The sequence below is a fragment of the Tinamus guttatus genome, unplaced genomic scaffold (genome assembly GCF_059628265.1).
Source record: "Tinamus guttatus ecotype Peru unplaced genomic scaffold, ASM5962826v1 Tinamus_guttatus_pri_ptg000367l, whole genome shotgun sequence".
NCBI lineage: Eukaryota > Metazoa > Chordata > Aves > Tinamiformes > Tinamidae > Tinamus > Tinamus guttatus.
Window position 1 is genome coordinate 961,725 of NW_028288901.1, and position 26,325 is coordinate 988,049.

The 26,325-nt window shown below is 45.5% G+C and overlaps 1 protein-coding gene across 2 annotated transcripts in view; it reads left to right on the forward strand.

Moving 5' to 3' along the window:
• The first annotated feature begins 14,972 nt into the window (after positions 1-14,972).
• Positions 14,973-26,325, forward strand: part of KIZ (kizuna centrosomal protein) — a 52,333-nt gene continuing 40,980 nt past the window's right edge. The window contains exons 1-4 of one of the 2 annotated variants that reach the window (XM_088530357.1): positions 14,981-15,084; positions 18,087-18,149; positions 19,370-19,526; positions 23,201-23,284. In XM_088530357.1, coding sequence (XP_088386483.1) covers positions 14,996-15,084; positions 18,087-18,149; positions 19,370-19,526; positions 23,201-23,284 — 393 coding nt within the window. In that variant the 5' untranslated portion in view covers positions 14,981-14,995. Of the gene's footprint in view, positions 15,085-18,086; positions 18,150-19,369; positions 19,527-23,200; positions 23,285-26,325 lie in introns of both variants that reach the window. The other variant, XM_088530358.1, reaches the window with a different exon arrangement.

The following is a 26,325-nucleotide window of genomic DNA, read 5'->3' on the forward strand; positions in this document are numbered from 1 at the left end:
TAAATGTATATCTTGCTACTGAAGCAAATTTACATAAGTGCTGTTTGGGAAAGCAGGTGCTATTCCTTACATTAGCAGCAGAACATTTAAACCTTAATGACTGGCATTGTTGCCTAAAAGACGGTGTTTTTCCTGCTGAGAAACTGCATTAGATTCAAGAAACGGAGCTCATTTCCATTCACTCAGCAGTCTCTCTAGAAATGACATGCAGTGCTTGAAACTGTTTATTTCCAAATTCAGGCCTCCTCCGCATCAGTCATCAGCTTCAATTACCAGTTTTCCGGAGCCGAGCCATCAGGCAGTCTGACACGAGGGTCCAACCTAATTCCCACCTTCTCCAAAGTCAAGAGCATAATGTGCAGATGAAAAGGTGGAAAATAGCCTGGACTTCATTAGCATGCAGAGCCTGGTTGTTCATTTGCTTGCTGCGAATGAAAGTTCTGACACTCGGCGCTTTCTGCAATATGAGAAAAGTCCTCTTCAGAGTATACGATGTCCTTACCGGCAAGGAAAGGTCATCAAAAAGGCAGGCACTGACCTTGCTCCCTGCTCTTCATGACTAGTTTATTGATTCCAGGAACACCTCATTACATGCTGGATCAACATATTATTGCCATGTTCAGCGACTGAATTGTTTACAAGTGTCTTTATAACCAGCAAAAGCCTTCCGGATGATGCATGACTACACTCATTTGGATGTGACCTGCCAATTATATGTTATCCGATATGTTGCTGGGTGTCTTGATCCCTGACCGGGCCTGCTGCCCTGCATCAGCACAGCCCCATTTACTACTTCTTTCTAACCGCTCTTTGGGAAAGTGTCCATTAGCCTGTCAGTGTGTAAATTTTTCTGTCTTTTTTTTTTTTTTTTTTACCTCCGCTACAGGAAATCGGAGCGTTATTGCTCCGTCATTTGCTATGCATGAGGTTCATAATCAGTTGGGGGAAGATTTTTTTTTATTTTTTTTTATGGTGTCGCCTGATAACCTACGCAATTTGCAGTCAGCGTGCGTGGCGAGGAATGTGGCTTGTTATAGAGCTGCATACAGGCCCTACGAGAGAGACCTGTCATATTTTATTCAGGCACGAGCACTGCAAGGCCAGTGATTTATTTGCAGAAGGGGAGGAAGAAACAAACACCCCTCCTCCCCAGCCTCTCTCTTCCTTGCCTTTAAAGGTTCAATAACTTACCACCCAGTGAATGTATTTTCCTCTTCCACATATTTTTCTGTGGTTTGCATTACCATTTGCTAAATATATTGCAATACATTATTTATCCGTGGTCTACAGCGAGGTGACTTTGTGTAGTTTACACACACGCACACCCAAGAATCTCAAAAATAAATCACAGGGCACGACTACTATTTTAATCTCTCATTACAGACTCTTCTATGGCTCAATAAAAAAAAAAAAAAGTGTGGAATAGCAACTCGATTAAAAAGGCTGTAAAGAGAGATCGCTCCAAAAAGTGGCACTCGGAAAGGAGCTTAAACCCACGTGCCCAGGCACAGGCTTCGCCATGACTGTTTTCTACCACCTTTAATGATGTTTTACAACACAACTGATAGCAATGCTGGTAGGTAATATCTGATATGCTGTAAGGGCATGCGAGGCAACACCTTTTGTCAAGCTGAGTTTTATTAGAGCAAGGGAGCTCTTCCAAAGGGCTCCTTAGGGCATGGTGCCATGGGCAGCCTGGGGGGCACAGAAGCCAGAGACCCCCAGACACCCCGTGGATACTACAGATAGACGCTGCCCTGGCCCACTTTCCTCACTGTTACCTTATTTCAATAAAGTGTTAAGCCTTCTAAAAACATTTTTCTGTTGTCATTGTTGGTGACATTTTCCCTAAACTCTTCTGTTTTCAGGTGCAGAGACTTCAGTGGAAGAAGTAGCCCTGAGGAGGGGACGTCTGAAGGCAGCTTGTCACCAGCGGAGGCTGCGCTGCCCCTCGTCCCACAGCTGCGGCCTCGGAGCCTCACTCGCCTCAGGACTTGGACAAAGAAACAGGCTGCTCTGGCTGTATTCACATGGCAGGGGCCTGAGGCTGAGAGTTGCCATTTTTGATGTTATTTTCATGAGGTTTTAGGTTTGAATTGGCTGTGATGCCACCATTGCGGTAGGGCCTATTTGGCTAGCAGAGAAGTCTTATTTCTGCTGGATTTTCTCAAACCCTGAAGGCATCCAGAGGGTTCCAGTTCACAGCTGGTGCTGGTGTCCTCTCCAATGCCTTTCTGGAGGAGTTGTTGGTCTTCCAGCAATGCTAGCATCTCAGCAAGGCTGCTCTTCCTTGGTGTTCTCACCCCCTGCGAGATGCAGGAATTGCTTCTTGGCCAGGCCTGGACAAACATGCTCCACCACCTAGGCAGGTTGTTAGAGATAGTGTGTCCATGCAGCTCTGGATCTGCCTGTTTGGCAGTGTGGGGATTCCTGTGGTGGCTGTGGCCTGGCTGGAATGAGACCGAATTCATGCACGGGCCGAGCGCTCTCTGCTCAAAGCTCTGCAAATATTAATTAAATTGCCCACCACAGCTTGGCAAGCGTTAGTGTTGAAATGGTCTTGCTGTGGTTAAACTGAGGGCTTAAGAGCTTCAGGGGTGAACCAACAATGGAGAAGGTGTGGGATGCCCAGAGCCCTGGACCTCAAGAACCTATGTTTTACTTTATGATTTTAAAGATGACGGTGTCAGGTCCAGGGCCTCCCTTAAAATTCACTCCCGCTGTTTCAGCTGGGGAATGCTCTTTGTCGTGTTGAAGGACACACGATGGCCACATCGAAGGCTACGCTGCATGGTGAGGAATGTGACCCAGGTCCTTCCTTACAACCCAGAGTATTTAGATTTGGGGAGTTTAATCAGGCCTGCTTTAGTAAGGGGGATTCTGATTTCCGAAAGCACTCTATTTAGCTTCTAAAATCAAACAGGATTTCACATGCTTTTTTTTTTTTTTTTTCCTTTTGTTAGAAATTGTGCGAATTATAATCTCAGGTCAGAACAGCCCCAGCCTCTGGAGATAGCACAGCGGCTTGATCTGAATCTGAATTTTGGAAAGGCCAAAAAAAAGAGCCCGTTTACTAGCAAATCCCTGGGTCTGCAGAGCCCCGACGCTGCAGGTGTTGAATATTCAAGGCGCTGATTCACCGTGGTGAGCTGCTGGTTTTATGCTGGTGCGATTCTGTGGAGGACAGTGTTATAATCGGGTAATACCGGGCCCCAGTGTGGGTTGTCAATAGCAGGAATTGAGTCTGCAACCTCTGAATCTTAATGCAGTGTCTCTGCTGCCTGAGCTGGGCTTCTTTCCGCTCCTAGGTGAGGTACCAGCTAATTCATGTGCCACTATTTGGCCCGTTCCTCACAGCCGCGAGTGTGTTGCATTGAGTTTGCTGGTATTTATGCTAGGATAAGCCTCTAGTGGCTTATCAAGCCCCAAACATCCATCCCAGTTTGGCACTTGATCTTTTCATTTCTGTTTATGTCATTATTCCTGGATTCCTATTCATTGGGGAAATTTTCTCTTTAAAAGGAAGAGAAAAATCAGCCGGTCTTCCTGACGGCAAACACGAAGCTCACATAGCTGTGGAGAAGAGAATTAACCTTTCCTTTAGCCTGAAGAACTTCATAATCTTTTCAAAATCAACTTTTTATTAATTTTGGAGTGATGCTTAATGCCTGATAGAAGTGAGTAGCCGGTGCTATAATTAGGGGAAGTCTCTGCAACTTTCCACGTGGTTTTCCAGTCACTTTGATTTCTAACCTGCAACAGCTTGGAAGAGCTAGTTCCAATATAAGCCCCAAATGCAATTTAAGGGCATGCTCAAGCTGACCGTGCTCCCAAGTGCTCCCAAAGCCAATGGGGCTACCTCATTGCTGAGGTTGGTGGGTATTGCCTCTTCAGCATTGCAAGCTGAGCACCTCCGGAAGGTCCGAATGGACGATTTGCAACTGCTCTCCATGCCTGGGTTCCACTTCCACAAGTTATTTTTGCTTTGGAAAGCACAAACTGCTTCATTCTCTAGCTCCTTTTGGCCTCTCCATGACAGCAGAACTGCTATCAAAGACTCTACAGGTCCAAATGCTTTGCCGTCCAAAAGACTGAATTCCCAATGCAGCCAGCCAAGGCTGTTGGGTTCTCACTGTACTCCTGGAAGCCACGCGGGTGACGCCAACCGCCCACCTCATGAAACACAAGTGTGTCTACCTGTAGAGCCTTGGAGATAGGGCTTCCTGGAAGACATGAGTGGATGGTGAGACAAAAGTCATGTTAGGGCCCAGTAACTCTTCTTGGTGAGGCAGGAACACCCAAGTGGTCTGCTTGGTGTATGAAGCCAAAGCGTGTGAAATGGAACCACGTGCATGTGTGTCATACAGCACTGGGTCATCTCGTGGCTGGACGAGTGCAGCTCTGACCATGGGATGGACTCAGAAACCCTGCGGCTTCGCTTCTCTCAGGGGCTGGGGAACCGTCCCCGGAGAAGCTCAGCAAAATCTGGGAATCCTTCAGCGCTCTCCACTGGTGGCCTTGGCAGAAGGCTCGTTAGCAGAGAAACGAGGTGGCCAGTGGCTTTATTAACTGCTCCCAGCGTACAAATCTAATTTGTTAGACTCCAGCAGAGTAACTGGACCCACAGCCTGTGGTAGGACGAAGGAATGAGATCTGCTGTTTGTCTGGCAAATACGATTAGACGTGGCCAGAAGTTCTGGTATCTGAAAGGTGCCTTCTCCAGCTGGGTCCAGCCACGTCTCACCAATATAGCAGCTGCTTGGTGCTGCTTGAGGGCCTGAGCCAGAGGTTCTCCTTCTGTGACCCAAGACCCCCTCCTTCCATTTACAGGGGGAAAGGGCTGTGGACGATGCAGCTCTTCCCCAGGGGAATGCAGCACCGATGAACGCTCGGGGGTTTGGGATGCTCATAGTCCAGCTGTAGCAGCTGTGACCTTCCCTTGGAGTAAGAGACCTTCCAATACCGTCCCGGGAAGTGCTGTGTTCCCTGTGCCTTCATTGCAAAGTTGGTATTTAGACCCCTGCGCTGGAGAATGCTGGTGGGTGTCTGGAGATGAACGCCACGTGCGCTCATTAAAGTGCAAGGACGCCGCGCGCTGCTCCTCGAGACCACTCCAAACTTAGGTGTCCTTTCCCATTGCTTCAAGTACTTTTAGTGCCTGTGTTATATGAAGCAGAAAGAAGGAATAGTTCTATATATTCAATTTAGACAAATGAACATAAGAAGTGGGATGCTGGATTTGAAATGCAGTGGGGCTGCCTTGTTGCACAGTCAATTTCTTTGAAAGACCAACCACGATGTGGGGAAGGATCTGGTGGGGCCGCGAGCCCCCTTTTCGAAGCGGAGCTTCGCTCAAACTGAAAATGAGCGCCGCATATTGCAACACGCTGAAGCAATTTAGCCCTTGCATTCATCTTCATTAGCCACACAGCTTCCCGGGATCTGAGCTCTCTACAAGTGGATTCCCAATATCTATGTAAATCTTCTTCTTTCGGCGCACACACGCTCAACATATATTAATACGTATCAAAGGCAACTCTAAAAACACAAACCACGCGGAAGGGGAAATCAGCGGCGAGCCCGCGCGTCCGCGCAAGGGTAGCGCTGCGGTTACGCGGAGGACACGGCAGCCTTGGGCCGTTGCCCCCGTAATTAGTGCTGCGGCTCCTGCATTAAATAGGTGCATTTAAAAATAAAGCAGCCAGGTCCAGCGCTGCCGCGGAGCTCGGTGCACGCGGCGGGTGCAGGGAGATGCAGCCACTTGGCCATCGGCTTCGGCTCCTCCGTGCGCCTTTGGGTGCTTGAAGGAGACGCCCGGGGATGGGGCTGCTGCAGCACTGGGTGTGCGGCGGCCTCTGCTCCATCCTGCTTCAAAGCCAGGGCTGGCGCGGGAGGCAACACCGAGGAGGAGGCTCCGTCCCAGCCCCGGCGCGCGAGGAGGCCACGGCCGGGCCGAGCTGCAGCCGAGGGGCCCGAGCCCCACGCGGCGGCCGAGCCCCCCTTCCTGCGGGCTGGCCTTGCCTGGAAAACCCGGGATGGAGCAGGAGAAGATGCAAGTCTCCAGCCCCAAAGGTGGTGCCAGAGCCAGCCCTGGATAAATATCCAAGCGGATATTTATTGCAAGGCTGCGGTGTCCCCCCCGCCAGCACATTCACCCAGACCCTTCTCCTCAGCCCAGGCAAAAATCTGAAACGGGGGGCAGGCTGTTATTAATTACTGGTAATTACTGATTTTCCATATTGTTATCAATGGCTTCTTGCGGAAAGTAGCTGATGATATTTAGGGGATAAGGGCGCGGGACGCCTGCCCCGGCAGCTAAATCAGCGCGGCCGCCGCAGACCTCGCCAAGCGTCGCGGGGCTGAACAGCCATCGGGCTGGCAGATAATTCAGAAACTATTTGTACGAGCTGTTTATCAAATTATTAACTGCACAGATGTTGTTTGGTTGAAGAGCAGCTGAACCTTCTCCCTGCCAGCCGCGGAGACAAAGGTCTGCGGCAATAATTGGAGATGTGCGTGGAATATTAAATTAATTTACTGCTCTTAATTCTTATGCAAATCCTGACCTCTGATAGAGCCTATCAATTACCCTGCATGCAGGGGAGAGAAAGGAGAACAGTTTCTTTCTTTGCTTTGCTTTCCTCCCCCCCTCCCCTTTTTTTCCCTCTTTATTGTTGATGTTGGTGTTTTTCTTTTTTTTTAAGGAATTAGAAATAAAATATTTGCGGGCTGGGGGGAAGGGAAGCCTTTCAGGAGAGGCAGAGCCGGGATTATTTAACCGCATCCCCCGGTTGCGGTGACGTCCTTGGGGAGCGCGGAGGGAGCCGGGACGCGCGGGGAGAGCCGCAGCGGCCGCGCTGGGCCCGGGGACCCCGGCCGGGGGTGGGGGGACATGCAGGAAACGCCGCTTAACTCAAAAATGAAATAAAATGAAATAAATAAAAATACGCATTGGGGAAAAAAAAAAAACAAGCCCCGTGGGCTGTGCTCGCCCGGGTCCCGTGTGTCCGCCCGGCAGCTCCGCGCGCTGCCCTAATTGCGTTTATTTATCCCGCAAATCTAATTAGCGAGGCGAGGGGGCCGTTAATGCCGATATAACGGAGCCCGCGAGGCGCGGATTAGCGAGCCGTGGAGCAGCAGCCGCCTTCGCACCCGGGCGCCAGTGGAAGACACGGTAAAATCCTGTGGTTTTTTATTATGTATATATATCTATATATATGTATGATTTTTTTGGGGGGGGGAGGGTGTTGGTCGCTTGCAAAGCCCTGGGGTTTAGGACCTCAAGCCCCCGTTGCGACCCCGGCCCCGCTCTCGGCCCGGCGCGGCCTCCCGCGCTCCTCGCTGCCTCCCTCTCTGTTCGCGGCTGGTACGAGAGGCTTTTGCAAGGAAAGAAAAGCAAATAAAAAAAAAAAGAAGAAAGAAAGAAAATAAGAGGAAAAAAAAAAAAAAAACCACCAGACCGGAGCCCAGAGAACCGCTCTGCAGTTCGTTGCGATGGGCGGCTTCGGAGCAGGGGCGGCCGGGTGCCGTTTTGTGCAGTGCGAGCCCCAGGCAGGGGCCGCGAGCGGCGCGAGGAGGAGGAGGGAACAGCCGGGAGCCCCCGGGCCCCCCGGGACCCCGCGGCACCAACCCCCGCCCCGGGCCGAGCTCCGCTCCGCGCGGCGCTGGCGGCGGCTGCGGCTCGGCCGACACCGCGAACCGGCTCCCAGGGGGCTCTAGGGAGCTGCACGGAATAACCCTGGTGCTGCCTCTTGAGTTACTGTTTTTATTGTTTTTTTCCCGGTATCCGCGGAGCTTCGTCCCCCCGTGCCGGGTAGAAGAGCGGGCGCAGCCGGAGCCAGGTAAGGAGCGGGGGGGACCCGGCCCGGGGAGGGCGGCTGCGCAGGGGCGCCCTCCGCAACTTAATAATAAAAACAAGGAATTTTCCCGCGTGGCAAAGCGCGGGTGTTCAGCCGGGCCGCGTGTCCCCCGCTGTCGCCAGCGCTGCTGCTGCTCGTCCCCCCGCCGGGACGGGACATCCCGCCGCTTCGCGCAGCCTCGCGGAGCGCGTTAAACCCGGCGCCGCCCGAGGCGGGAAAACGTTGGGGTGAAATCAGAGCAAGAGCCCGTTGTTTTTTTCTTGATTGATTCTTCCTTTTAAAAAAAAATCTTATATTTCTTTCTTTCTTGTTTCTTTTTTTTTTCCTCTCTCTCTTTTTTCCTTAAGGCAGTGAGCGAGGAGGAAGGAAGCGGGACGTACCCGAGCCTGCCCGCCCCGCTGTTCCAGCCCCCGAGCCGCGCGTTTCCCCGAACGGCTCCGCGGCGTTTCCCGGCTCTGGGGTCCCCGCGAGGAGCATCCGCGCGCGCTCCGGGCTGCGCGGCGGCTCCGCAGGCGTTTTTGCTCTGAGCGGGGAGGGCGTTTGCGCGGCTGCAAAGGGCGCTTTGGCGCTGGATTTTTTGTGGGGGGAACTGGGGGCAGCCTCGGTGGGGCCCTGGCTGCTCCCGCTGCTCTGTCGGGGGGAGAACTGGGGTTTGGAGAAGCCACCGAGCTCGTTTTTCTGCAAAGAATCCTTGCGCAGAGGTGTCCCCTCGAGGCAGTTTTCCTTCATCACCGATCATTGCAATGGTCTGTGCTTATTATTCTTCTCTCTTTAGTTTTATATTCCATTATCTGAGGAAAATGCATGGCCTATTCAGCAGTTTGCACGACACACGCGCTGGGAACGCTCAGCGTCATTCGCTGTAGCAGAAGGGACCCGGTGGCTGTGGCAGAGAAGATCCCCTATAGGGCACACACACGTAAGCTTTAGTTTTACTTTGGGATTTTTTTTTTCTGCATCTCCACATGGTGTTTTGCACTGGGACACGTCCTGGCTCGAGCAATCCTTGGCTAATTCCAAGGGAATTATTTTTCTTGTTTGCTTGGGCAGCACGAGAATTTCATCCCCTCGCGTTACAGTGTCCCCTAGTGATACCAGACCTTAAAAGATAAATTAGTGTGAAGAAGTTGGGGTGGGATGGGATGGGAGTGAGGGCAGCTGGAGAAAAACAGCAGCGAGATCATGTTGAGACCTCTCTGGCTCCTGGTGCCTGTAAATTCTGTGATTTTTCCCTCTCAGGTAGGTCTGGTGCCCTTAGCGCTCCATGGGAGCTGGGTGGTGTGGAAAACATCCCTGTTACCACAAGCAGCACATCCCAGGTACAGCTCGGCCTGGCCCTGAGAATACCCATGGAAAGCAGTAAATGGTCATAAAGTAGCAAATATCCCTTGCACAGGTGGAAAGAGCTACCTGTCCAAAAGTGGCTTCCCTGCAGCCTTAATGTCAGGATGGAAATCCCCATTGGTGTTAGCCAAAAGCCAAAACATCAAAAAACACGGGATTTTTTTTTTTTTTTAAATATATATATACATATATACTGATTTTTGAGTTGCATCAGCCCTGGGGGGATGTGGTCTGGGCAAAGAGGCTCTGCTTGCAAGAGGGTCCTGCTCCAGCCCTTCATGCCGCAGCTCCAGGAAAGAAGGGATTTCGCCAAGCTCTGCCCACCTCGGTGCCAGGACTGGAGCAGATGAGACCCCCACATCCCCAGGTACCTCCACAGCCTGCAGGAGCCTTCCTGTCCACTGGCCCCAATCGTGGACCTAGGGGCCAAGAACTTCCCCTTAGTATTCAAAGGCCTAAATTATTCCCAACGTGGTTTGATTCCAAGTACAATAAACACTGCAGGGACCAGATGAAGGCAAATGCTGAGGGCCAGGTTCAAAGGCTTAAGTCTCCTGTGGTATCTGAAGCTCTTCAGGGAGACGGGACAGCCCTCCAGGCCACCGAGCTGCTCTTGGATGAGGGTCACGCCAATGGGACAGAGCTTTGCTCTTCGCATACCTGGTTGGTTCCCTCCAAAGTGGCTCCAAAGCTGCTTTTAGAGCACAGCCTAACTGCACACGGGAATATTTTCCATCTGCTCTCAAGCCCCTCTCACAGCTTCTGCTTCCGTTTTCTTACTTGTATTTGAAAGATTATTTACTATTGCATATAATAAATGGAGTGCAGAGGGCAGGGTCCGATAATGCTGAGCCCTGCGCAGACACTGTTTAATTAATTTAATAGTCTCATGCTTGTTTGCCCGCTTTTCAAGTGAATGAGTAGATTGTGCATATGGATCATTTCACTTGCCACCAGCACAAGAGAGAGGGAAAAAATGCTTAATAAATCACAGCAAAAGCAGCGTGGCAATTTGGGACAGGGAATGGAAAAAACACTGTGTCCACCTGAAATTAGGTTTCAAAGGAGCAGAGAGTGCAGAGGAGCAAAATGTAGCTGTTACCCTACGGGAAACGGCCTGGCTCTGCAGGTAACACTTTGCGAAAAGGCAAGCCAAGTTCTCCAGTGATTTGCAGGGTCCAGATGTTCATTTCCACACCTAGAGCCAAAGTCAAAATAAAACAGAGACCAAACAGTGTCCAGAAATTTGTTCACATTTAAAAACCCCTCTAGATACGACAACACGATTATTTTCTACGTATGCTGCCACTGTCACGTTGCTGCTTTGCTCGCTTTCATTTTAAAATGACCAGCGACTTGCAAATGTCCACAGTGAAATAGTAAAAAAAAAAAAAGCCTTTAAAAGTCTTGGGTTTAAATGCTGTGGTTTGCGGTAGGGAGGGATCGTCCCAAGAGACCCGGGTTTGCAATCCGTGTGTACACAGGAAGGTGCCGTTGCTTGTCACAGAGCCTGGAGAAGCCGTCGTCACCCCAAGGCCACGGAGCAGCAGGACGAGCCCAAGCGCCGCCTCTTGTCCCAGCCCCTCGAGCCTGGAGCGTTTGTGGGACCTGATGGCGTCGGAGGGGCTGCTGCTTACGAAACAAACAAATATAATTTGGGGCATTTTGGAGCAGAATCTGGTGATACACAGATCAGCTTCCCAATGCCGTTATCGTCCTGAATTTACTCCTCCCTGGCTATTTGTGCTGTGCAGCAGCACTCCGTGCTCGGGGACCCTCGTATTATGTCGCTACGCAAAGGGCTTCATTAGTCCCAGGAGATAACAGGCCTGGTGGCTCCCTCGGAGCTGCACTTGGCATCTCCGAGTCCTTTCACCTTCTCCAAAAGCCTCATCCTTGTCGGCCCAGGAAGCGACCTTCCCTGATCCACTACTGTGAACTGGGGCTGACAGGGAAACATTATCCCATTCCATGAAATACTTCTACTTTTTCCTTTACATTTTAATGGCTTGTGAGGTAAAGCTTTTCCAGTGTTTCACTGGATCTATGAGGTTCACTCACTCCCGACTCACAATTCTAATGAAAATATACATTTGTCCTTCACACCAGTAGCCAGTGTTAAGATCAAGAAACATGGACTTGTCTGGCCGCAGCACGGCCAAAGCGGGCGAAGATGCTGGAGGAAGGAAGGTGGATGGGGAGCCGGGGAGTTGCATGGGCACGAAGCTGCTTTCTGCAGCTTGCCATGGCACAATGGGCCGCGCTTCCGAGGAGAGGGAGGCCTGGGAGCGCAAAAACACCCATGGGCAAAGTCTGTGTGTCCCTGTGTGCAGCCACCTCCAGCACCTCCAACATGAGCAAAGCAGAGAGCGGGACGGGTGGGTTTGTCCTTTTGGAGAGCGTGGTGGGTGTCGAACCTCCCGTGGCCGGCGACTCCCGCCGTGGTTTGTAGCAACGTCGGCTCTTGGGGGTTGTGCCTGAAACGCAGGAAAACCAGAGAAGAATCAGGTCGTGCCTGATCCCCTTCAGTTTTAGTCCCGTGTGCTGCACAGGGGCCTTGAAAAGCCCTTGGAAACGGATGGAGAGGAGCTTCCCCGGCAAACTGCATCCAAGCTCTCTGCTTTCCGTGCCAGGGCATTTCCGACTGGACGGGATTTATCTCCTAACCACACGGATGCGTAACCTATGGCCTGTGCTTGTCTTTCTATTCCGCAGGATTAATTCAAAATTCACTCAGAACGACATCACTAGAGACTTTTCAGTGTTTTCAATAGACTTGGATAAGGCCCTTATATTCTCAATAAACACTATATGGTTATAAATGCTCTAGTCTTCAGTTCCTAATGCAATCAGCAATTATCTTTGGCTTCTGTGTTAACAAGTTCTTGCTGGAAGACCTCATTTTACCTGTCCTGTAGAAAGCAAAAACTGTTTTTCAATAAGACAATGTATTTTGTATTTATGCATCAGACACAAGTAATAATAGGTTTCAAGGAACTGTAATGTTTAATAAAAGCATTTTATTACATTTAAATTTATTAAAATTTAAACATTAAATTCGACATGTTAATTACTGTTTCCATGCATTGACAGTGACAGTAGGAAATGGAGCCACACGACTGCTCTGCAGAGATATGTTCGCCGCTGTTATTTGCTCTTTGATTACTAATGTATTATTAGTGCTCTTCATTTGGGACTTGACTCATTAGCAAAAAGACTTATATGGGCATTATGTAAATTTTTTGTATGTCTTTTACATAGCTACCAGGGCATATATTATGAATCTAATTGAAAAACAAATGAAAATGTATTCCGTTATGTCTTGACTTGTGGGCAAGCTTTAGCTAAAGGCAGAGAAATCAAATCAGAGCGTAGAAACCCCCTCTTTTCACAACATCATAGTCTGAGTTCCTGCTAATCTTTTTTATAGAGAAGTGACACAAAAAGTCAACCCTGGTGTATTTTAACAGAAACAGCCAAACGGTGGCAAATAACCACGCTGAAATGGTCAGGCTGGCACTTCTACAGAGACCATCACCATAGACACTCTGTACATCAATGTTTGCAGCAACCCCTTTCATTTTTATCCCATCATTTCCCTCTCCTATTTTTGAAGTTGTGATCTGCTTTATCCTAGTCTAGGCTTTGTCAAGCAATACTTGGGTTCCTCCCATCAAGTGATACTCAGCTCATGTCACATACGGCCCTTAACGTGTAAATTATCGTTATTATTATAATTGTTGTTGATACAGCAGTGGCACCAAGAGTAGGGAGGTTTACTCGCAGGACAGGCGACGTCCCAGCAGGCACCAACACGTTCTGGTTTAAAGGAACAGATCCATATCTTTCCTGGAGCGATGGAAAGACAAAGAGGTTGAATGGCCAGAAAAAAAAAAAAAAAAAACGGCTGAAATCCTTGGGAAGATCCCAATATTAGAAAAGGAAGAACTGATTTTTCCCCCTGGTTTTTCAAGGTGCTGCAGTCCCTGCCACGTCCCAATGTTTCTATCCTGCCACCGGCCACCCTCCTGGCGTGTGACTCGAGTCTCCTGAAGACTTGGGGCCTTTCCCTTGATTTCACTGCAAACCAGCACACAACGTGTCCGGGTGCAGCGGTTTCTTCCCTAAACACAGGGTTTCTTCCCTAAACTGAAAAGGATGCATAAAACTGTAAGATCAGTGCACACCTTCACTGGAATCAAGAGACACCTTAGCTTGACAGCTATTGCAATAATAATAAGAATCATTCCAAGTGCATTTAACAAGACAGCATGACAGATTTCTTTCATGGTTTCACTGTTCTTATCGGATTATATTAAAATTAAAACAACGGGTGCTCAACCGGGCACCGTGTGAGCGAAGCTTCAGTCACTGGAGATCAGCCCAGTTCAAGTGAAACTTGGAAGCCTTTCCTCGGGAATAACGTCTTGCAGCAGGTAAATACAATGTAAGTTAGTCGTTTTTGATAGTCTTAGAAATATTTGGATGTCTTGATTTGATTTTAGCAAGCACTAATATTTTCGAAAGCCGTTTAGTTTTGCAGAACCAAAACCCTGGTGTCGCTGGGACACACTGAAGAAAGCCAAATTCTTTGCACGTTTTGAAAAACAGCAAAACTACCTGAAAACGTCGTCTTGTTCAAGCAGCCTCCTGCCCTGGCCACACGCGAGGCCTTCGGAGCCCCTCAGATCCGCAGAGGGGGCTGCAGGGCTGAGGTTTCGTAGTGCCAAGTTTTTAGTGTCCTGCCTCAGTGTCAAGGGGGAGACGATACATTTTGACGTAAATATTTGCAATAAGAGCTGTAACCAGGGACTTTCTGGAAAAAGAAAACACGTAATGCGACTCAACTATGAAGCAGCCACGAAAACCTTCTTTATTTTGCCTCATGCCACGACTGACAGGGAACATCAGGCTGATATCTCTGGTATCAGCCCGCGGTTCAGGAAACACCGAAACCGGTTCCTGCACCTTCTGCCTGCTGGACACGGCTCTGTGAAACCCAGAGGCTTCTTCTACTATTTTAGCGTGATATTCTCATTGAGAGAAGCTCCCTTTTTTTTGGGCCTATGCATTTTTAAAAGTAATAGCAATCTCTGGTGGGCCTCTGTTGATAAGTCAGGTAAAAACATCCAACGTTTGAAGTTTTCGCAAGTTCAGATGTGGACTGATCTGTTTAGTTTTTTGGAGATGTGAAATCCTGCTGTGACAGAGGTCCAAATATCCTATACTTGCTTCCAATAAGAGAAAGAACAGTGCCTCTTCTATTCCAAGCACTCATCAGGAGAATTCTGTAGTTAAAGACTCCCAAATCTTCTTCCTTTGCATATGTATTTCCTTGCCCCTATCAGCTTTTACGTATCGTGGAGCCATCTGTTTACAGTGGCTCCGTAGAGGTGAAGCCTCAGGACAGCTAGTTAATTAAGGGGCAAGAATCTAATGGGGGGACTGTTATATCCGTGTGAGAAAGGGATTTTATTTAAGCGTGGAAACACCACTTGGTACTGCCTGTCTCCTCAGCACTATTTGCCATAACCCACGCGCTGATATCGCTGCTCTACTTCGGCACTCCCAGGAGCGCTCCCCAGCCGCCCCTTCCGACAAGATCACGTTAAATTAACGGGATTATTAACGGAATTAAGGGGATTATTAACGGAATTAACGGCGAGAGGCGCAGGGGGCGGTTTAACCGTCACCCGTCACGGCCGCGCGCGGTTTCCGGGGCGGGGCGGCCGCGCGCGCGGGGCACGCCGGGAGGCGTCGCTTAGGCCACCGCCGTAAACAGGGCGGGCGCCATGAGCGGGGCCCGCGGGCCGCGGCGGGACCCCGGCCCCGACACCGGCCCCGCCGCCCCGGCCGGGCTCCTGCGGCGCCTCCGTGACAGGTGAGGAGCCCGCGGGCCGCCGTCACCTTCCCCTGCCCCTTTCCTGCCTCGCCCAGCGCGAGGCCGGCCGCGGCCTAGGCGCGGAAGCGGGCGGGAGGCGGCGGGGCGGGTAGTGCAATTTCCTAAAGAAAAGCGGATTTTTTTTCTTTTTTTTTCTCCCCGGGTTGTTTCCTGGGCTGGTCGCTTCCCTTGGCGCTGTGGGCGGTTGGCGGCGGCCCCGCGCTGTTACTGCCCGTTACAACCGCGGCTTTGGGGCCGGTTAGTGACGACCCGGGCGGTCGCTCGTTGTATGGGGCTGCTTTGGGAGCTGCGCCTGTGCTCTGGCAAATACGGTAGCACATTACTGTTGTTGTTATTGGTACTTTTATTATTGTTATTATTTTATTTATTATAAAATCTTAAAGTGGCTCACTCTGCATGTTGCCCTGCAGCACTTGTGTGCAGATCTTGCCCCTGCCTGTAAGGAAAGGGTTTGTGTGCTTGAGTCCAGGCTTAATCTATAATATTATCCTGCAACAGCATGTTCTAAATTTTAAACAATTTATTAGTTTGAGAATCCTCAATCAGTTTTCCTTAGTAATATTAGAGCTGGGAGAAGAACTTCAGGAGAGAGTTGCCAGCCGCGTGGTCCTGGTGCGTGAGCAACCGGCTGGCTGCCATGGGAAGGTGCCGTGTTAGGGCATTTCTGGAAAAAAGAGCAAGGGAAGGAAAGCTTGGGGTTCTTTTCTCACTGTTTCTTTTTCAGTCGTTTAATGATTGACAACGTAATGTAATCTGGTCGTTTCTTTTTTCTTCTCTGAACAGCAGAAAAGCAGCTACTTCAAATATATATGTAAAAAGTTCAAATATAGTCTGTCAAAGCCACTGTTGTACTTGAAGGAGGAGGAAACCAAAAGGCATTAGGAGATTGCTTGTGATGCCTGTATCTCTTCCATGTGGAATAACCTATTTACCTCCCATTTCCTCTCCCATGTGTTACTCTTGATTGGTTGCTGCTAGTTAGCATGTAGGTACAATTATAGATTTTTCAGAGTACCAGAGTAGTTAGACTCCACAGCCACCTGAGTATTTAGAGACACAAATGTGCATTCTGGAGGTTGTTTTAAAAAACAGCCTAAAATCCCCAGGGACTCAATGCCTAGACTGTGTTGCAAAAATCTCCCTGAATTATGAAGTGCAGACTTGAACACCAAAATACTTTTGAAGAAGGGCAATGTAGGAGTAAGGATAATGTTTTTAGAGTCTTAGGTTTGTAGTCTTAAGCTCTGATTTCCTGAATACAGTGTTTTGCTTTGATTAGCAAATGTTCCTGCCTGAAATCCTTAGCAGCAAGCAGTAACTTGTCATTTGTTTTTCCTTACCTAGTAAATAATTAGGTTACAAGGTAGTACTTTGGGGATTTCATGCAGTCCTTATCTCAGAGTTTTGATGCAAAGATGGAATGGGGGGAAATGGCCATGAACTTGCTCTTTAGTCAATTTTCCTGGCCTTGATCAGGAGGGCAAAGCCGAAGGGTGACTCCTTCCATGCAGCAACATACCCTGGGGGTAGCTTTAGCTCTGTGTCACCCCCTCTGGCTATTTCTTCATTCCCCTGTACCTGGACAGTGTTAGGATCATTATTTCTGCTTGATAATCGTGTGTCCTCAAAAATACCTATTTTTAGAGGATTGACACCACGTTAGGGTAACTTGGATCAGTTTTAGAGACAGAGGGTGTAAAAGAGAGGGGTGTTGGCACTTTTGCTTCATTTACTGCTTGTACTTGCACTTTTTTATTATGGAGAATAAGATTTTGGGTGCCTAAAGTTAAATGAAGCATAGTTTGCTTTCTGTTTTATACAGGATTGGCTGTGTTATAGTTACTTGGCACTTAATCTTCAGTGGCTGCTGGTGAGGACTGTGTTTGAGGTGTGGGTGGTCAAGTCAATGACTTGTATAGCTCAGTGCTGTGCTTACCACTGTGATTAAGCTTGCAGTTAGCCCTTCTTTTTGAACATCAGGCCAGGTGCTTCGTGCTGTGGGTGGTTTGCAGCAAACACGTAGCAGTGCTGAGGAGTAAAACACAGGAGCGTTGTCCAGTGCGCGCTAGGACGCTTCGAGCAGCTGCTCCTGAAGGTCCACGCTGGTAACTTAGATGCAGCTCAGTGTGAAGAGCTGGTGTAGAAGAGTGTCCGTGAAAACAGCTCATTCCATTATGGAAAAGTTGCCTCCTGTCCGAGTGTTTCCCTGTTTTGTATGTACTTACCCCAACAGGGTGTGCGGCTGTAGTGGCTTCCTTGCGGTATGGATGGGGAGCTGCAGCAAAGAGACTGGGGCTCAGTATCATAGAAATATTCCATGTCCTACCCCTGCTGGCTTAAATGAGTGCGACTAATCCAATTATACATTGTGATAGTACTCACACATTTAGTGGCCCTCGTTGGATGCCTTTTTACTACCTTATTTTTGACCTCCAGAAGTTGTACTTATGTATTTAGGTACTATCTAAGTATTGCCAGGACTTACTGAAGGCTGGTTAACATTGTTGCACCTCTGGGTGTTGTTAAGTTTAAAGCATGACAATGGGGCGTAACAAAGTAAAAACAAAACTTCCAGGGTGAAAATGGTCTGATCTATCCCTGTGTGCAGGGACTGCCCAAGAAGGGTCTTGAAACAGCAACTGAAATTGGGCAGAAATGCAGGCTCCTGGTTGTGCTGGTGAGTCTTCATGGGAGGTTATAGATGTTTGTATATCACCTGGCTCTCATTGCAATGAGGAACAAAACAAGATAGAAAAATCTGGAAAGCTTTTTGTGTGAAGCTGTTTTTCTGATAAGCTCAGCTGGTGGATCAGCTTAAAAAGCTGTATGGCCAGTGTATGGCCAAAATGTGTGACACAAAATGTGTGCTGTGCTCTAAAAAGACTTTTTTTTTCTCTTATTAAATGCATTGTTTCTTGCACCTTATTAAAATGAATTATAGAATAATTTTATCTTACTGTATGTTATCTTTTTTCCTCCAGTGAAACCAAAAGGCTGGAATTAGAGAAAGAACTGCTTGACTACAGAAAATCTGATGCATACTTGTAAGACAACTTGAAAACTTCATATGATTATTTTATTTTAGTTGTGAGGATTTAGGAATAATGTGATGCTTTGAGAATGGTGTCCTAACAATTTTTATAACAGTAATTTTATATTCACATCCTAAATAGAGACAAAAAGCTTGCATTATAAGTTATTGATGAAGTAACTTCAATAATAATGGAAGTTCCATTATTACTTCCATACTAAACACCTTTCTGTTTTAATACTGACACGTTGTCTTAGTAATGACTAATGTTACCTGGTTTTGTGCAACTTTTGCAAACTCACTACAGCACAGTTTGATTAAAACATCCAGGAGTCTTGGGACTTTTAGACTTCAGGGGCATTCTGTGTTCTGGTCTTGGTTTGTTTAGTATTTCTTTCCTCAAATGTGGCTTGTAAAGCTCATCAAAATGAGTCTTCTCACTTACTTCCAGGACTGAGGGTTAGGTGACCAAATCCCTTAGGAACTCCTGTTCTTAAACAGAGCCTTTATACTAGAAAATTAACATGCATATTCAGGAAAAAAAGTCTAAATATGACCAAATGCATATACTTCCTTTTCAATCTATTGTAATCTAACATGTTTTGAGATGAAGTTTCTTTGGAAGTATTGGCAGCTTGGGGAATTTCATTTGCAATTTTGTAGTTGATTTGAGTCAGACTGTAGGCAAACTGAGACCAGAAGAGATGATTCTGCCTGCCCCTGGTTCATGTTTTCCTTTTTCTGGCACTAATAGTTTGTATCTGCACTGTAATCAGGTAAGAGAATTGATTTGTCTGAAAACAAATCTGTTTTTTGGGTGAGTGAGAACTAGTTTAGGGTTATTTTCAGCTGGATGGCTCTTGGCCTGATTTATCATGTGGCTGTGTAATGGACAGTACTTGCATAAAAAAGAAAGTCCGAGTGAGATGCTGCTTGTGGTCGCAGCTTGGATTAGGGTTGGCTTAAAACAGATGCAGAATCACAGTATCACAGCTTGTATCTCAAAATACTACTTTCATTTTAAGTTAGTGATATGTATGTCTAGAGCACAACCCATTTAAAAGTAGTTTTTTGGAAGTTTACTAATATGTTTATTTTTCAAACACCAAACATCATGTTCAAATCTTTAGCTATATACCAATAACATTCTGTAAGTTTTTTGAAAAAAGATTGAGATATCAATGTATTTAATTTTATGAGGTTTTCAATGCAGTTTCTTATTTTCCCCTGTAGAGCGAAACTGAAATACATGAAGCTAAAAAAGTACTTGAAAGACATAGAGGAGCGGCAAAAAAAGGCTCTTCTGCGAAATCAGATGTTTTTGAAGGAATTCATCGAATTTGAAGCTCATATGAAAACTTCAAGTGCAGAGATAATTCAGAAGATGGAAGTAATTTTTTTCAAGATGTAATACAATAGTGTTTGCTGCTATTACAATGGTTGCTACATTGGTTTTGTTCATGTGTTATGTACATCGGGGATTTTTGAAATTTTGCTTGCATGAGTACCATAAATGATCGGTTAACCTTGCCCTCACCTTATTGTCAATAGCTCCATCAATGATGGAAGTATAAGAGTTAGGCAACTCCTTTTAACTAATATTTGCCATGTTTGAATGATGTGGAGTGAAGCAGAGCTAAAGCGAAGCCGCAGTCAATCCTGCTACTAGTCTGTTAACTGGCAGTGCCTCTGCATTGGTAACAGAGAAAGCTGCTCTTGCTCCAGGGTACAGCACTCACATTTTGGCTCTTGGTAATGTTGTTGTGCTGGTACATAGACCTCCAGAAGGGAGCTCAAGTTTGAACTTCCCTGCTGGGCTGGAAAAGTGAAACCTGAGGAATGTTTCATCACCTCTTGTCCTTACCTGTGCAAGACAACTGATGTGATAGAAAGTGTTAATATTAAATGACTGCTATAAATGGAACCAATCCCCAGCACAGTATTTACTTCTTGCTTGCTCCTTTATAACAGCCAAAGGAGATGGCAAATGTTTTTCTTGGCTTTCTTCACTCCTGACCATGACTGTTACCATCTCAAAGGCGTACATTTACCAAAGGGAGCTTATTAGTGATTTTTGCTTAATGTTGACATTTTGAGAACTTCTACTGGGATGAAATATTTTGAAAGTCTATTAAATTAATACATGACTGTTTAGTTTTAAAAGACTAACTAGTCTAAAAGTTTCTGCCAGAGGTAGGAAAGGTGAATGGTCATTCCATTTGAAAAGCAAGATTAAAGCTGTGCTCCCAAGGACAGTGACCTTCCAGCAGTTACTTTTACACCTCTGCTACTAATGCTGTGCCTGCAATTCAGCTGCTCTGGTCAGGAGTTCGGACTGTAGAAACAGTCACCAGTAAGTCCACCAAACTCTGAAGTGTTTCTTCTTTGGAGGGCTGCACTTGTCTCCTAATAATCCCTATGGGGCTCTGTTTTCCTCACGATGCCTGGAACTGGAAGGCAGGGGGAACTCTTGGGTGTCCTTTATGTAGTGAATCTACCTAGAACTTTTAAAACTGTATAATAACAAAGTCTGTGGAAATAAAACCAGTGTGTATAGCGATTTAAGTGTTGAGATAAAATCGGCTACTGCTAGGCCTCTATTATTATTTTTTAATGCTTTAGTAAAACTTGATTTCTTTGCTTGCCTATCTTTCAGCCCCTCTCATTTGCAAATACGAATAGACTTTTTTGTTTCTCTTTTTAATCCTCTTAGGGTGACTGCAGTCAGGCCTTTCTTCATGGTTTTGTATCAGTCATACTGTTTATAGGCTGAATGCTTGCATTTGTATTGCCTTTTTAATAATTAGCACAAATAAGAAACCTCTATAATAGTAAAGAGCTTTCTGCATGTCTTTTGTCCTATATGTTTGAATTGAACTTGATCAGGATCCATATTTAGGGTTTTATAATAGAAAAGATATTTTCTAATCATAACTCATGACTGAAGTACTTTCAATCTAATAGGCTACTGCTGGGCAGCAGCCCTGCCTTGGGGATTTTGAGCCATGTTATTAATAGCATGCTGCCTCCTATTAACTGCAGAACAATTAGGGTGCTGCAAAGTGATACAGACTGCTAATGGACTTGGATTTAAAAATAATTCTGGTGATCTCTGGTCCTGCACTAAATAGGTGCAGTCAGGATTTGGGGAGGCAAAAAATGGGCATTCAGCTCCTGGATGATGATACAGGACTGACAGGCTGGGCTTTGGGAGTGGGAGATAACTGATCTATCTATGCTGAATCCTTCAGAAGTAAGGAAGCCCTTTGGAAAAGGGTGGTAACTCATTCCCACTGCAGTAAATCAATTAGCTGGCTAGCACCCTGTGCCTGCATAGTCATCTTAATAAATCTCCCTGCCATCCCAGCTGGTGGCTGGTGATTTTAAGCCTGTTGGGTCTGACTTTCATGGAGCAGCTTTTCCTTGCTTTTTTTGCATAGCGCTTTCAGCTGCCTTCTTGGGAGCCTGCTGGCTTTGGACACCTCGTGTGGCCACACGTGTGTCTTGCTGCCACTGTGCTGGGAAGCGTGACAGGGCACCCATGGCATAGAGCAGGGGCTCTAAGGAGAGACCTAGGGCTCTAGGTATTTTCTACTCTTTCCTTAATTCAACTTAGTTATGTGTAGCCCAGAGTCTGTTCTGGGACATTATTTCCTTTTTTTTAACTCTGATATTAGATTTCTTGGTGTTTTTAGGGCTTTCCTTGAGTAACTTAATGCCATCATGTATTGGTATGCTGTGCCCTGGGTTAATCTGCTTGGGTGTTTTCATTCATTACTTCCATTTTGATGTTTCTATGCCATCCATTTTACACTTGCTGGGTTAGACTGATTTTTTTTCTGAGCTGTTGAACAAAGCACAGATTACAGACCCTTCATGTCACAGTTCTGAAAAGCCCACTTGTCATGGATTGCATGGCAGCTATAAACAATACAATAATTTCATTTATCGCGAAAGTACCCAAACAAATTACTATATTTTCCATTTTTGCCTGAGAGAATACATTTTAGGAGAGTTTTATCAGAACTGTATGCAGAATTTATTGTATAGCTGTAGCTGACAAAACTACTTCAGTTTCTGATATTTTTTCTTGTGTTAGTTTGTCCAAAGTTTGTTCAGTTTTTGTTGGGAACATAAGTAAAATCACCTAAGCTTTTGGGGAAAATCAGTGTTATATCCACACTTACTTGGAGCACAGGTATAATTATTGCATGGGTGTGTGTTGTTTTTAAGTATTAATGTTTTAAAATGTTATGAATTGCTTCTATGACCTGGAAAATAGCAGACTTTCTTGAATTTATTGTTAGAATGAAGCATAGAGCTGTTCAAGTTCATTGTTTCAAGACTTAAATTTGTGCACATTATCTGATGCAAAATAGGTATTGAAGTGCATTCATTCTGGACCAGTGTAACTTGTTATTGGGGTTTACAATTATTAGCAAACAGGATTAATTATAGATGCTGCGTGTGCTTGGCTTTTAAGCAGTAGCCCTCCTCCAAATGTTACGTTCAGTCAATTAAACAATGTAGTGGAGGTGAAGATATTTTATGCAGTTGTTTGTTAGTAACACTAGATCAGGGTGCCTTTTATGCTGTGTTGCTCTTTATAACATCTGCTGTGTATATATTTTTTCCTTATAATAGCTCGGAGGCCTTAAGATGATGAACGTTAAACAAATGCTAAAGCCTATTTCATCACCAAGCAGTTGAGTCATTGTGTGGCTGCAGCAAAAATAATTTGGCATTACAAAGCACGTTGTGATTAAGTCTGAGTCAAGTTTTTGCTACTTCATAGCCTTCTAAATTAGATGAAGAAATAAATATACATAAAAAGCCCACAGAGGGCTGCATGCAAGCCACCTGGCTTGTTCAGGGAAACAGGAAAATTAGAGGGAAAAAGAGATATTTCTGTCTTTTTAAGTGTAGACGAAGTAGAGGGATGCTTGACATCATACTTGAAAGTGCACAACTTGCACAATAATATATATTGATTTGCAGTCAATATTTGTTGATTTGTGTTTGTGCTTGCTTTTAATATTATGTAATGGTTTTGTTCATGTTTAGGTCCAGTATGGAAGAGAAATTAGAAGTGTGTTATCCCATCAAGGGAGTAGCTTGTCGGCACGAGGTGAAGAAGGCAGTGAGCAGGTAATGCAAAATAAGTGTGGGGGCAATGTGTGTTTTAATATAATACTTTAGGGGGAAGCACCTTAGTGTAACAAGAGCCAAATGTTGTCACGTGAAGACTTTAGGTGGGGTGTTTTTTACTGTGGATGTGGCACAGTGGTTTTTAGACATCTGAGTAGAATAATGTGGATAAATAGTGCAGTTCTTTCAAAGAACTAGAATTAAAATAGGGGAGGGTGGGAAGTCTAAATGTTTACAGTCATCTTTGCTGGGTTTGATCTTTGTGTGCTAAATAATATAAAAATGGTATGAGCCTAGGAAAAAATATTCTTGATGAATGGTATATTAAAAAAAAAGCCTCAATTGATTTGTATGTAGTATTTATAATTTTGTACATTTTGACCTTTTCCTCAGAAGAAGCAAAAGAGATCGCATATCTAAGTAACAGACAAAAAGACTGACAAGGAATACTTAAATATATTCTGCTATATATCTGCAGTAATGCAGGCTTCTAATCCCTCCTCCTATCTCCATATAAATGATACAGTTCAAGACCATAGCTGTTTTCTTCACTAAAAGCAGTAAAGCCCTTTTAGATGAAATGTCTAAAAACATCTTGTAATAACTTGGAGCATGCTGGCAAGAGTAGTCACTTGTGACTATGTGTGAAACCCCCTCAGCTAGTCGATATTGTAATAAGCAGCAATGGTAGCATCACTCCATTATGCAGGAAAGCCACCAGCATGCTTGTCCCTTAGGCTACAGCATTCATTAAGAAAAGCTTACTGGGCTGAAAGCTGGAAACAGATGATAACGGGATATGATTTTCATATTTAATGCATTCCTTGGAAGAGTATGTGTGCTGCAGATTGATAGAAGAATCAACTGCTACTTTACTAAAAGACTTTCTAGTTTGCCCTATAGCTACCGATGGAATCATTCAGCCAAGAAATTAACTTTTTCTCCTTTTACCTGCTTTATATATCTGCTAAGCAGCCTGCCTGGCTGCCAGTAAATGTTATTATGCAGTTAAATGTTTGGTATTTAAGACTCTTATCAGAAAAGAAACAGAGGCCACACTATTTTGTTTTTATAGTAGGAGGAAGGTTTTCGTTTTTCTTTCTTCAGTGCATTAGCAGTCGTTAATCTGAGTTTATAGGAAGTTGGGTTTTTTTTCCCCCCATAGATTAAAAAGTTAAAAACCTTGAATTTAGAGCGTTCTCTAGACAGTAATATACAAAGCAACGAACCTTAGCAACCTTGACCTATATAAGCAGGCCTTCAGCAATCTGTGTGCATTAGAAACATGGTTCACATATGTGGAAAGATGAGTTTACTTTTGAATACTGGATTCTTTAATTAAAAACAGTTTGTGTGGGAAATGCAATTTTCAACCTATAAAGAGCTGTTTTTACATAAATACTAGACCCCAAAGGCTCATGGTGACATTTAAGTTTTAATAAGGTTAAATTGTTTTGGACAATACAGGAACTTGTTACATAACCAAATGTTATATATATAAAACACGAGACAATACAGAAACTTGTTACATAACCAGTATATTAAATAATAGCTTGATTAGAAAGTCTTTCCTTTTCTGTCCCTTTTTTACCTCTTTCTCTCTAAATACAAAGATATTGCACTAAATGGTATCCTTGTGGCAGGGAGTATAACTTGGGTATGTTAGCATATCTTAAAAACCATTGCCTCTTTGGGGTGCTTGATACCGTTTGGCTGAAATAAGTCTGCTCTGAAGAAGTACCTGGAGAGTTAAAATTGCTGCCCTGGTGGATGGTCTGTCGATGTTTGTACCTGCATCTCGGATCTAGTTTTACAGCTCAAGGTTTTTTTTTGACTAATCATGTCTAAAAGGCAATTTACTACTCAGCTCACTTGAAATCTGCTAAAGTTATGTTAAAAATCCAAGAAATAATGTAAATTTGTTAAATTATTTATCAGAGCTATTAAAATACTGTGGCTTCTGGACTAGTTAGGATGCCAGTGATCCTGTGGTCATGTTGTCAGTGATGCTTGAGCTTGCATTTATCCGTGGCAGATTTTGCTGGCTTATTTGAAGACCTGGGTTAGGTCAGTGTATCTCAAAGCCTTAATTCTGAGAAGTTTTGTGAAAGGTTGAAAGAACTAGTATGTGTTTGTCTCAGTTTTATATTTTTATGTGAATTAATTTCACTGTTGGGAAAGAAGGTGAGATGTTAGTTAAGGAAGCAACTGCCTAGAAGTTCTATGCCGTAATGTATTGTGCTAGCATGGTAAAAACCTTAAAATGGTGTTTAAGAACCTTTAAAATAAAGGGAAAAGGGATAACCTAGACTTGTGCATAGTAGTTTCATCACAGAAAACTCCTTTAGGTAGAGGCAATTCAGAAAATATAATCTATTTTGTATGTCTTGAGAAATGAGCAAAAGCATTAATTTCGAAACATTGCTGCCTTTTATGTAATTTTGCTGTTAATAAAACAAATGAGACGAAGCTCTTGGTTAGACTGTCAGTCCCGCCAACTGCTACAGGTGCCTCCAAGCAGCCAAGATCACTCTGGTACCCTGGGGAAGCATCTTGTAGGGTTGGTTGCTGCTGTGGTGGTAGTATCCTGGATTTGAAGAGGGAGAAATGGAGTGTTGTCTTAGTTATATGTCTCACTATTGGTGTGATCACTGGGCAAGACACAGGTGAAGGTAAACTCCTTGAAAGGATGAGTTTGTATAAGGAAGGCAGTAGAAAAACTGCTAAGATGCATTAAGAGAACTGGCTGTGGCTGGGCGGCCTCCCCAGCTCCCTCTGAGGGCACTGGCCTTCTCTAGACATCATTTTTTCAGATTCAAAGGGGGCTTCTGAAGCACCTGCAGCAACTGCTCCGAGCAACCTTTCCCTGCCACTCCTGGACCTGGGAATATTTCAGTGCAAGGGGAGGGGACTGGTAGCTTTCTTCTTCACCCTCTGCTCCAGACTTTATTTGTATGCTCTTAGCTCTGGGATACTACACTACATAAGTCACAGGTCACCAAGTAATATACAAGGTAATAAACAAATAAAAGTAATAGTTA